The sequence below is a fragment of the Rhinolophus hipposideros genome, assembly GCF_964194185.1.
Source record: "Rhinolophus hipposideros genome assembly, chromosome: 14".
Classification (NCBI taxonomy): Eukaryota; Metazoa; Chordata; class Mammalia; order Chiroptera; family Rhinolophidae; genus Rhinolophus; species Rhinolophus hipposideros.
Window position 1 is genome coordinate 31,238,747 of NC_138060.1, and position 13,378 is coordinate 31,252,124.

A 13,378-nucleotide genomic window follows, 5' to 3' on the forward strand; every position below is an offset into this window, starting at 1 on the left:
TATCTATCTATCTATCTATCTATCTATCTATCTATCTATCTATCGTCTATCTATCTATCTCTTTCTAGCTATCCATTTTCTACTCATGCACCATTCATTTATTCATTTATTTACTCCCATTTTCCTCCTCCCTCATAGGCAACCATTTTAATGTGACATATCTATTTAGATATAGATATCAGATATATACTATGTTTCCCTGAAAATAAGACCTAGCCGGACAATCAACTATGTATATCTCATATATATATACATATACACACATATATATATACACATATATATATATCTCCTTTATTGTCACAAGTTATCATTAATGTGATTGTATTATATCATTTAAACAGAAATGAAAGTATGTTTATGAGTATATGAGTATATATGATCAGTATTCCATGTAAAGCTGCCTTATTTTCATCAATAGCCACAAAGTATTTCATTGTATAGAGATAACATTTATATCCTCTGTTGCACTTTGTTCTCTGCTTTCTGGTACTTTTTCTTATACTTTGCTATTACAAACAATGCTACAATGATAATTCTTGCACAAGCAACTTTGCACACCTGTATGAGTTTATTGGTAGGATAAATTGTAATTGGGTTGGAGAGAAAAGACCATCATGGATGGAGCACAATCTGCGTGCAGAGACATGGCCACTCTCTTTAGTACCACTGCCCCCCTTTCCCATCCCCTCCCCATCCCCTCTTCATTAGCAGTATTGGACATCATTTCACTCACATTCCACTAGAGAGAATATGGTCATATGATGACACCTTACTGCCAGGGAAACTGGGAAATGTAGCCTACCCCTGTCCCCTATGATCTTGTAGTTGCAGGAGGAGAGGAGGGAATGTTGTGGACATTAGGTGGCTGTGCCACCCATGGCAAGTTGTTGGACGTTATCCTGCGATCAATGTAGGGTTGCAGAAGGACGTACTTATACATTTGACAGTTTTCCCCTGACAAAGACCTTTGGCCGTGGACTTGGGCAAGGGGACGTTCACTGAGGACCTAGTATGTGCCAGGCACTAGACTGGGTGCTTTACCTGCCTCCTTGCTAACTGCAAACCTGCAAAGTGAGTCCCGTGATCCCCAATGTACCTAGGAGGCTTAAAGATGTGAAGGGACTTGCCCAAGGCTGAAGATCTGAATCCACATCTGTGTTATTGTAAAGCCCACGCCCTTGCTTTCCATGGCTCTGGCCGTGTCAGTGCATGCCATGCATACTCCAGCTGTTCAGGTCCTTCACCTCACCCCACTTAGGCTGTTCCTGGCCAGGTGTAGGGTACATGCAGCCCACATGCCTTGCCTAATTTGGAATCTCTTCTCATTTTCCAGGCCCTCTCTCAGTTCCTTTGCTTGCTGCCGTGGCCTTGGCGGCACGCTCCTGCAGTAGTCAGCCCAGGGCTTCCCTCACCCATGCAGTCCCCAGCTACCACTGCTGAGGGCCTCAGTGGTCCCCTTTTTGGGGCCTACACACTCCCTACCTTCAAGTTCCAGCCTCGCCATGAGAGCATGGACTGGAGGCGCATTAGCGCCTTAGATGTGGACCGTGTGGCCCGGGAGCTGGATGTGGCCACCCTGCAGGAGAACATTGCTGGAGTCACCTTCTGCAACATGGACCGGGAGGCATGCAGCCGCTGTGGGCAGCCTGTGGACCCAGCGCTGCTCAAGGTGCTGCGCCTGGCACAGCTCATCATAGAGTACCTGCTGCACTGCCAGGACTGCCTGAGTGCCAGTGTTGCCCAGCTGGAGGCGCGGCTGCAGGCCAGCCTGGGCCAGCAGGAGCGCGGTCAGCAGGAGCTGGGCCGCCAGGCTGATGAGCTCAAGGGTGTGCGAGAGGAGAGCCGCCGGCGTCGCAAGATGATCAGCACCTTGCAGCAGCTGCTCCTGCAGACAGGTGCCCACAGCTACCACACGGTGAGGAACCTTGGCAGGGCAGGGCGAATGGGAGGGCTGTGCACCCAGCCACCGGGCCATCTGAGCAGCGCCACCCCCTGGGACCTGAGGCCACTCTGGGCCATTCTCACTGGTTAGGAGCAAGATTTTAGAGACGCTGCTCATGGCCAGAGAGCCCGAGGGTATCTGATCAGGTTCTACAGTGTGTGTGTGTGTGTGTGTGTGTGTGTGTGTGTGTGTGTGTGTGTGTATGGAGAGTGTATATGTGTGGTAGGTGTGTGTATGAAGGATGTGGGTGCATAGAGTATGTCTAATGTGTGCACGTGTGAATGTATGGAGTGTGTGTGTGCTTAAGGAAGGTGTGAATATGTGTGTATAACGTGTGCATATGAATACTTGCAGAGTCCATCTGTGTATGGTATGTATGTATATACAGAGTGTGTGATGTGTAATGTGTGCTTGTGTGTGTAGGTGTGCATATAAAGATATATCGTGTTTCCCGGAAAATACGACCGGGTCTTATTTTAATTTTTGCTCCATTAGGGCTTATTTTCAGGGGATGTTTAATTTTTTTCATGCACAACAATCTACATTTATTCAAATACAGTCATGTCATCATCTTCTGGAGCATCGTCATAACGTACTACATGCGTCCATCTGGCTGAGATCTTAACTGGGGCTTATTTTTGGGGTAGGTCTTATTTTCGGGTAAACACGGTATTTATGTGAATGAATAAAGGCTCTCTATATGTGTGTCTAAGGATGTGTACATTTATGGAGGGTGTGAATGTGTGTATGTATGAGAGGTTTGTGTGTGCATGTAGAGAGTGTGGCGTGTAAGGGTATATGAAAAAGGGGTGTGTGTGTGTGTGTGTGTGTGTGGGGGTAAGTAATCAGTGTGTGACAAAGGACTGGTAGAGTGAGGACCATTCTGGAAAAGGGACTCCATTATTCAACCAAGTGACTGTTACCCAGAGCGGCATTTGAGCATTTGCATGTATTTCCATGGAGAGTGTGGATTGGGGACAGTTGCCCTTTAATGCATTGTCATGGTGGGCAGGCTCTGTGCCACACTCTGGGGACATAGGCACAGGTCATGTTGGTTCAGGTTTTCAAGAAATTCATGGTTTGGGTGGGTGGGACAGAAGGAATCATTAGGATACAATGTTAATTGGTAGAACGGTAACTGATATAATTTATATAACGTTAATTATGATAAAAAAGGTCAGAACCCTTCAGAAGTAACAAAACAGCCAATTGGTTTAAGCCAATAAGGAATTTATTGGTCGATTTAAATGAAAAATCCACAGTTATGGTGGCACTCAAGTGTGGTTTTGCCCCAAGAATCATATGGCACCAGAATCTAGTTTCTTTCTCTGCAGCTCTTGGTATTTCTTCCTCAATGTGGGTTCCATTCTCAGAAAGATTCTGTCTGTGTGATAGCAAGTTGGGTCACTGTAATGCCAACTTCTCATTTTCCCAGATTTAAGGCTGACATAACAGAGGGCCTACTTGGTCCCAGCAGCCCAGCCAGTATTTCAGTGTGTCTCTTATGTTTGGGTCTCCTAGCCATTTCTGAACCAGTCACATGACTCTGGGAATGAAGGGCTCTGATTGGCTTTGGTCTACATCACATGTTCCACCCAGAGCTGGGTGTGAACTGAAGCCCATGGCTTGAGAGTAAGGAAGAAGGTAACTCCCAGAAGAAAGCTGGGGCTTTCTGTACTGCCAAAGGCAGTGACTATTGAACCGCCAAAAATGAACAGGTGGAGAAAGTGTTAAGTCAGAGAAATGCCTGAGGAGTGGTGGGAGCACAGAGGAAGGAGATGAGGAGTCTTCCTGAGGTGGTGTTTAAACCGAGCCTTGAATGTTGAGCACAGTTTTGTAAAGGAGTGTTAGGGGTAGAAGCAGCCAAGGTGCCTCTGTGAGAAGGTGGCTCAGTGTGATGGCTTTGGGGTTTGAGCCTGTGGTGAGAGATGTGGCAGGAGAGGATAGGAGAGCAAGATCATGGTAGCCTTGAATCCCATGGTAGAGTGTGGATTTTAGCTTGAAGACAGTGGTGGCTGTCCGACTTCAGGTGCCTGGCTTGTGAGTGCACTGCTTGAGGTGGGAATGGGGAAGCAGGGAAGGGTGGGATGAGGGCAAGGGCTTATAATTTGGAATAAGAGGCCTTATAAAACATTCCTCACCCCACCCAACTCTTATTCCTTCTGACAACTAGAAACTCATTTGTGTTACTCGGCCAGCCTTGTCATGTGGCTTCTGCCTCATGGGCTAAGATAGCTGCCTGAATTCCAATCTTGAGTCCACATTCTCTTCAGCAGGAGGAGGGAGGATGAAGAATGTGCTGAGTCTTTCTTTTTTTTAATTTTTTTTTTTTTAAATTGGGGAGTATTGGGGAACAGTGTGTTTCTCCAGGTCTCGTCAAATCCAAGTCATTGTCCTTCAATCTAGTTGTGGAGGGCACAGCTCAGCTCCAAATCCAGTCGCCGTTTTCAATCTTAGTTGCAGGGGGCGCAGCCCACCATCCTATGTGGGAATTGAACTGACAACAAGTGCCCATGCTCTAACCCACTGAGCCATCCGGCCGCCCCTTGAGCCTTTCTTTAGTGACACCTCCCAGAAGTTGCACATAGCACTTCTGTTTCCTTGTCATTGGCCAGAATTTAGTTACATGGCTACACCTGGTTGCAAGGGCGGCTGGGATTTAGTGTTTATTCTCATTAGATTCATGACCAGCTAAAGGTTTCTATTGCTAAGGGAAAATGGGTATTGGGGGACAACTGGCAATTTCTGTCACATTTGCCCTACTGTAAAGATTGCAAATAATCTGCCCTCTTACTCTGTTTGACTAGTAATGGCAGCCTTCATAGCTGTGTTAGAAGAATTTTGAAGTTATACACTAAAAAGATACGATAGATTGGCAGTGTCTGAAATGCTTGAGTAGAGTGCAGTGGGATTAGAGATGCCGTTATTTGCTATCCTCTGCTCTGGTGGTTCTCAACCCTGTGGTGGGACCTAGACATTGGTATTTTTTTTTAAAACCTTTTCATTTTGGCAAATTTTAAACATATACAAAAATAGAGAGAGTGATGTACTGAACCTTCATCTGCACACTACCCAGCCCAATAGTTATCAACTCATGGCCATTGTTACTGCATCTGGTCTCCTACCTACTTTTCCCACCCTTGGATTATTTTGGAGTGTATTAGACAAATGATTTCATCTGTAAATATCTCAGCATGTATCTCTAAAAGACAAGGACTCCCACTTTTCAACATACGCACAATACCATCATCACACCCTGGAAAATCAACAAAAATTCCTTAGTGCCATCAAATACCTAGTCAGTATTCACAGTTCCCTAGGGCACTGGTAGAGTTTTAAAGCTCAGAATATACATATATTTTTTGGGGGGGAATGGGGGGAGAGGATTTGAACGCCATTGCCTTACTCAGTAAATGAAATTCTTCATTTATGAAGCAGCCCAGGGGTTCCAAGGAAATGGGAGTTTTGACATAGGGAGAATCCCAGGCAGACTCAGGTAATCTAATCCTGCACTTCCCACTACTTTCCCTCTGTGTAGTGCCACCTGTGTGACAAGACGTTCATGAATGCTACCTTTCTCCAGGGCCACATCCAGCGCAGGCATGGTGGTGAGTCCAGGTGTCCCCCTTGGGACTGTGGAAGGAAGGGCCTGGGGTGGTGGTCAGTGGGTGCACATATACCCCCAAAGATGCCCTCAGAACCTCGCCATCCAGCTGAGGATGGGGTGATCCCACCGTTTGCCATGGGGGTCCCCACATAGGGATAGGAGGATTTCTGAACATGCGTGTAAAGAAAAGGGGCTGGGAGTCAGACAAGTAGGTTCCAGTCTTAGCTTTGTCCCTTTCTACTTTGAGACCATGGTCATTGCTTGCCCCTCTGAGTTCCAGTGGCCTTTACTGGGATTGGGCATTACCTCCCAGGCTTCTGTGAATCCGCTATTCTCTGATGGTAACTATGAATGAGCTTAAATGTGGTTAATGAGTAGTCAGACCAGTTCTTTGACTTTTTTATGTACATGAGCTTGTTATGATGTAATCACTTTAATTTTATTGTTTCAAATTTCAAAACGAGTAGCAAGGCTTTGTTTTTCACATATAGAGATTTGCTTACTTTATATCCATTTTTTGAGGTTCAATAAGAAATAGCTATTCAAATAAAATACATATAGATATCAAAATATAAATATAAAAATCCCATTAAGTAAAACTTTTTCCTTAATTTTCTTTTCAAAGAACAGACTTAGAGTTTTAAAACAGCACCATTTACCTAGTTACTAAGCATTTTTATATATTTAATTGTTGGTTCTGCATTGGAGGCTGTAAAGAACATATTTTCCATTTCTTAAACAGTTTTTTTCTGATCAAAGTATATATCTTTAAAGACATATTTGTATACCATGGTTATACCAGCATTATTCACAGTAGCTAAGGTGTGGAAGCAACCCAAATGTCCATTGAAAAATGAATGAATAAACAAAATCTGGTATGTATATGTATATATGTATATACACATAGGTAGTATATACACATATAGAGAGTGGAGTATTATTCAGCCTTAAAAAGAAAGGAAATTTTGACATGGGCTTCAACATGAATGAACCTTGAGGACGTTCTGCTAATTGAACCAAGTAAGTCACAAAAGACAAATACTGTATGATTTGACTTTTATGATTTTACCTAAAATTGTCAAATTCATGGAAACATAAAGTAGAAGGGTGATGGGCAGGAGCTGGGGGGAAGGGAGAATGGGAGCTTTGTTTAATGGGTACAGAGTTTCTGTTTTACAATATGAAAGCGTTATGAGGATGGATGGTGGTACTGGTTGTACATCTTAGGAATGTATTTAATACCACTGAACTATTCACTTAAAAATGGTTAAAATTGTAAATTTTATGTTATATGCATGTATAAAAAATGCCTGTCATATAGAAAATTTAAATACAGAAAGGTAGAAAGGAGAAACTAAATACATAGACAATATTATCTGCGGTTAATATTTTGGTGTATTCGCTATCATTATTTTTCTGTATACATATATAATCATATGCAATTTTGACTGTTGCCTATATTCAATTAAGAATATAATATGTCACACATACACAGAAAAGGAAAAAATATGTCACATTTTTCAGTGTTGTGAAATCATCTTTGAAAACATGATTGTTAAAGGCTGAGTAGTCTCCCATCATACTGCTATCATGATTTATTTCACAATTGAATTACTTTATAATTTATGATGGGTTACTCTAAAATATTCCTATTATAAATCATATGATGACCTAAATTCTTGTATGTAAATCTTTGTGCACATTTCTTAATGTAAAGTGCTGTAAGGAGGGGGCAGATATGTTCTTAAGGCAACTTAGCTACACTAATGTTCATGACCTTTTTATTCTCAGCAGCCAGCCTCTCGGATACCCCAGCTCTTCTATTCCACACTCACCTCAAATCACTTTATCAGCCCAAATTAATTTCTACTGCATCTAAAAGTTGCTTTTAAAAAAACTGCTTTCCAAAAAGTCCAATCTGAGAAAAGCCCTATTTCTTTTCAAAGAAAGGCTTAGAGTTTTAAGAACAGTAGTACCACTTATCTAGTAATCACTAAATGTGCTTTCAAAAGCAACAAATGTACAAGTACAATTGGTATCTTTTTCATTAACCCTTAACTCTTGCTTTATCAGTATGTGGTTTAGTTAGAATGTAGCTATAATGTAGAATTTAGCTATAATTCATTCTGAATCTTTTTTTAAATTAAATTTATTGGGGTGACAATAGTTAGTAAAATTACATAGGTTACCCTCTTCTACCATCCCCTCTCTCCCCTTACCCTCTGGTAACCACTAAACTGTTGTCTGTGCCTATGAATTTTTGTTTCTTTGTTTGTCTTGTTATTTTTCTTTAACTTAAAAAATTTAAATTACACACTTAAAGCAACCTTGGCTAAATGCACATTGCCTTTCTTCATAATGCACATTGCCTTTCTTCCATTTGAAATTTAAAACCATATATTTAAATTATATTATTGAAAAAAGTGAACTTAAAACTACAATTATTTTCATTGTTTTAAAGCCTTCTTGCTGTCAGGATACACGTAGGTATGATCTTTGTATTAATAATTAGCGTGTACATGCTATTTGGTATCCTGCTTCTGTTGCTCCAGTAATTTTGCATTCACATTTTCATGTGTCAGTACTGTCAAAATAGTTTTTTGAAATGACAGTTGTTCACATTTATTGAGCTGTCATGCCAGGCACTATGTTGAGTGTGCATGATCACATTTCATCCTTGCAACAAACCTCTGAGTTAGGCATTATTATTCTCTCCATTTTCCAGTTTGGGGAAACTGAGGGTTAGAGGTTATATCATTTCCCCAAGGTCAATGTACAATGTAAATGGCAAAGCTGGCCTCAGACTAAGTGTGTTTGATTGATTACATAGGTGAGGATCAATATTCCACTGACTTTTCTGCTTAAACTGGTCACTCTCTTTGCATGGACCCCACAGGAAAACAGAAGCAGGAACAGCCAGTGGGGGAGGTGCTAGAAGAGCTGCGGGCCAAGCTAAAGTGGACCCAAGGGGAGCTGGAAGCCCAGCGGGAGGCTGAGAGGCAGCGGCAGCTCCAGGTGGGCATCTAGAGGAAAAGTCTGGAGACTCGGTCATGGACAACCCAGGTGTCCTATAGGGCCAAAAGTCTGGCTGGTTTCCTGGACTTGGGAGTCACAGCTAGGATGGCATCTTCCTGAATGTGGCAAATGATTTTAGGTAGTCTGGAAAGGAAAATTCAATTATTTGCCAGACTGGTCTGGCCAAAAATAGAGCAACGAGTTGCACTTTCCGGCATTATTCAGCACCTTCGGAGGACATTTGACCCTGAATTTTAACTTCTTACACTACACTTTTAGTTAGGTTTTTGAGGACAAAGACTGGGTCCTATTCTGAAAGCTCCAGAATCCAGCCCAGAGGAGGTACTCAGTAAGTATTTGTAAAATGAAAATACATAAACTTGCCTCTTTCCTTCCTTCTCTCCCTCCTTTCCCTCCCTCCTTTCCTTCCCTCTCTTTCCTCCCTCTCTTCCTTCCTTCATCATTCATTCCCTCAGCATGCATTTATTGAGCACCAGTTATACTAGGCATTGTGAAGAATAGAGAGAAAAGACCCAATCCTTATCCTCAAGTGACTTTACACTTCACATAAGACTTGGCTCCCTCCAAGTCCAAACAGTGGGGACCGTGGGACAAATGTTCTTTGGGTCTCCATAGAGACTTGCACGGACAAGGGGCCCTAGCAGTATCTCAGTAAATGTTTGCCATAATGTGGAATTAATGATTCAATTGTTCTTTTCTTTGTAGGAAGCAGAGATCACTCGTCAGAGGGACATGGAAGCTAAGAAAGAATTTGATGAATGGAAAGAAAAAGAGCGGGCCAAGCTATATGGGGAAATAGACAAGCTAAAAAAATTATTTTGGGATGAATTTAAAAGTGTTGCCAACCATAACTCTACACTGGAAGAGGTACTCCCCCATAAAAGGATTTTAAAAGTTCTGTTGTTGAAAATCTGCTTCTTCTCAAAATTCATTTCATGGTTTGTACTAGTTTTATTTCCTCTGCCACTGGGGGCTAATACAGTGTGAGGCCAGATACCAGAGGCCAGTGCCTGGGATTGAATTCTTGCTTTATCACATACTGGCTGTGTGACCTTGGCTGTGTTACTTAACCTTCCCGTGCCTTCCAGTTTCTTTTCTGTAAGAGAGGTGGCTGAAACGGTTAAATTAGCACATTGATAACACTTAACATTGTCTGGTATATAGTGAGAACTCCCTAGATAGTATACTTATTTTTGCAAAGGGCTTTCATCACTGGACAGAAATGAGGCAAAATTTAAATAAATGTATTTTTCTCCCAATAAATATTTGCTGAGTGTTAGCTATGTGGCAGGGGTTTGTGGTGGTCACACATAATCACTGACATTTACTGAGTATCTTTACTGTTTTCTAGCCCCTGTGCAGAGCACTTTATGTATACTAACTTTTAATCATCGTAACAACCAAATAATCATAACATTCTCAAAGTAGGTACGTCATTAGTTTATTAATTTATTTTTTAAAGTTTTTTTTTCTTTTTTTAAAAAAGAAAGCTATCAACATTCCTCTTTTACAGGTGAAGACGTTGAGGCCACCTAAATTGCCCAAGGTCACACAGCTATTAAGAGATGGAGCTGGGCTTTGAACCTAGCTCTTTAAACTTCTAAGCCCCTGGTTTTCTACTGGATATACTACTAAGTTTATTCAAAAACACCTTATTAAAGTTATCTCTAGACTGTATTTTCCCGTATAAACTTGTATAATTAAAATTGCATCAGAGGAAAAATATTTTCAGAATGTATTTTTCTCCTATGGGTCCTCCTAACATCAAGGAAAATCTTTTCTTGTTTTTGAAAATGAACTGTCAAATAATGTTTCTCACAGTCATTCCACATTCTGCGTAAAGAAACACCTAGGCAACTTTTCCAGAAGGGGATTGTCATGGGATATGCTTGGAGTCTTGGGTAGATACACCATCTCAATCTGAGATGAAAAGCTGAGGATGGAAGGCAGAGGGGTTGAAATGAGGTGTGTGTGTGTGTATGTGTGTGTTTCTCTAGACATTTGATAGATAGGTATTGATTTGAATTTAGAGTTGTTCAGAAACCACCTCATCAAGAGTCGAAGGGTTACTTTTGGTTAGGAAATTCTGAGTTTTGGTAAATGAGGACATAATTCTTACCATCCATGGTTTCCTTTTAACTTGGATCACATGCTCCTAAATTGGAACATCCATTTTTTTTCTTTTCCCCATAAGATTGCTTATGTACTTACGTTGTGTGTCTAATTCCTGTCTTCTCTCACCTGACATTTTATTATTTTACTTTTATTAAAGGATAGGAACCAAATTGTTAATATATTTTTAAAAATTCTGAGGGAAAAACAGATAAGGTTCCATTTAGAGTGACTGTAAACTACTCTGTGAGACAGACCATTTTCTGTTCTTTCTTGGGATCTTGCTTCTCCTGTGCAAGGCCTGAGCTCTCAGGAGAACCCCGGAGAAGGGGAACGCAGACTTGTGTGAATATTCGCAGGCATGCAGATATCTAGTGAGGACAAGTTGGGGGTTTGTGGTTGGGGTAGGTGTGCCTTTCTGACACTGCTCAAGGTATAAATGACAACATCATGATTCGATCTTCACCTTAATAAAACTATGCCCTGGCTTTTTCAGAAACTAAAGGCACTGCAGTCCCACAATATGATGAGCTCCAACCTTGGGTCTCTGCGGGATGAGGAGTCTGAGGAGCGCCTCAGGCAGGCACAGGAGCTCCAGCACCTGAAAGAGAAGATGGAAATCCAGGTGAGCCTATCCCCCCTGCCTCTTTTCCCAGAGCCAGCCAATAATCATGTTGTCTTCTAACAGAGTTTCTCGTTTTTGCTGTATGGTTTAGGGAAGTTGAAAGACATCAGAGTTCTGTATTTTTAGACCTTCTGCCAATGTATGAAAGCATAGAATAGGGTTCTCGTGGTTCTCAAGTGAGGCTGGTGGTATGCATATGTGCAATACCAGATATGCCCGGGATCTTTTTCAAAATACACATAGCTGTGTCTCTCATTGGACACCTTTGCCCTCATTTTGACTCCAACCTAGTTGAAAACAGCTCTTAGAAAGCATGACAACCTTCTGGATTTGAAGATACATATTTGGGATGGATTTAGTGGTGTGATGGTACATATTTAACAACTGGCTCTCTGGAACCAAAAAAATCTTTGATTTGTTGTATTTGCTATTTTCTGTGATGTGAATATTCCCACCATGGCTGATTCCATGCTACTAATGTGAGGTCACTGAGCATGGAATTGGGAAGACTTGTGCACAATCCACTCTCACAACCTGGTAGGAGGTAGCTCTGGCCACCACCAGGTGAATCTTAGAATAGTCCAGTTATGATAACTCTATGGCAAGGAAGGACAATTGACATAATCATTAAATCATGTTGTGCTTCTGTTTCTGCTCTCCAAGACTGTTAAAAAAGAGATTAATGTCTAACTAACACTCAACAGTAAAGTGTTTCCACTGCTTGATGTTTCACAAGTGTCTGATTTAAAAGGCCATTCTTTTTCTATGAACTCTGTTTATATCCTTTGCCTATTTTTCTATTGATTTCCTCACCAATTTGTGAGTTTGTGCAATACATGGAAATTAATCCTACCAACCATTTGTGTTCCCATTGTGGCTATTTTCCCCACTTTTCTATTGGTCCTTCAACTTTGTTTATCATGATTTTGGCCGTATAAAATTAATAATGTTTATGAAGTCAAAATTATCAAATTATCAATCTTTTGTTTATGGTCACTGAGATTTAAAATATTGCTATATTTTCTTTTAGTAGTTTTATGGCTTCATTCATTCATTCATACCACTTTATTGAGAGGTATGATTGACATGTAAAAAAGCTGTACATATTAAATATATACAACGCAATGAGTTTGGGGATAAGTATATACCAATGAAACTATCACTACTATCAGGCTATAGACATATCCATCACCTCCAAAGTTTCCTCCCACCCTCTTTATTATGATGATGATGATGACTGTTATTTTTTTTTGTATGTGGTAATAACACTTAACATAAGATCTACCTTCTTAGCAAATTTTAAGTGTACAATACAGTATATATATCTTGCATAACCAACTTTTGACCATAACTTTTGACCATAACCTCCTGATATCCTCATCCTCTTAGCCCCTGGCAATCACCATCCTACTCTCTGTTTCTATGAGTTTGACTATTTTAGATTTCATATACAAATAAATCATACACTATTTGTTTTTCTGTGTCTGGCTTATTTCACTTAGTATAATGTCCTCTAGGGCCATCCATGTTGGTGCAAATGGCAGGACTTTCTTCTTTTTTAAGGCTGAATAATATTCCAGTGTATGTATATACCACATTTTCTTTATCCATTCATCTGTAGATCAATTATTAGGTTTCCATATTTTGGCTATTGTGAATAATGCTGCAGTGAACATGGGAGTATCTCTATGAGATCCTGATTTTAATTCCTTTGGATTAATACTAAGAAGTGGGATTGCTGGATTATTTGGTGATTCTATTTTTAATTTTTTTAACAAGAGAAAAACAAACCAAAGTTTATTCACTTCTATACCTCATGTATACATGGGAGCTACCCAGAGAAAATGATTAACTCTGTTTTTCATTTTTTGAGGAGCCTCCATACTGTTTTCCATAGTGGCTGTACCAATTTACATTCCCACCAACAGTGTACAAGTGTTCCCTTTTCGTCACATCCTTGCCAACACTTGTTATCTTTTTTTTTTTTTGTAAATAATAGCCATGTCAACAGGTGTGAGGTGATATCTCACTATGGTTTAATATGCATTGCTCT

The 13,378-nt window shown here is 40.8% G+C and overlaps 1 protein-coding gene across 3 annotated transcripts in view; it reads left to right on the forward strand.

The window, feature by feature from the left end:
- DZIP1L (DAZ interacting zinc finger protein 1 like) overlaps positions 1-13,378 on the forward strand; it is a 43,372-nt gene that overhangs the window by 7,204 nt on the left and 22,790 nt on the right. For all 3 annotated transcript variants that reach the window (XM_081073322.1, XM_081073323.1, XM_081073324.1), the window contains exons 2-6: positions 1,337-1,918; positions 5,484-5,553; positions 8,449-8,567; positions 9,294-9,455; positions 11,197-11,325. In XM_081073322.1, coding sequence (XP_080929448.1) covers positions 1,418-1,918; positions 5,484-5,553; positions 8,449-8,567; positions 9,294-9,455; positions 11,197-11,325 — 981 coding nt within the window. In that variant the 5' untranslated portion in view covers positions 1,337-1,417. The remainder of the gene's footprint in view (positions 1-1,336; positions 1,919-5,483; positions 5,554-8,448; positions 8,568-9,293; positions 9,456-11,196; positions 11,326-13,378) is intronic.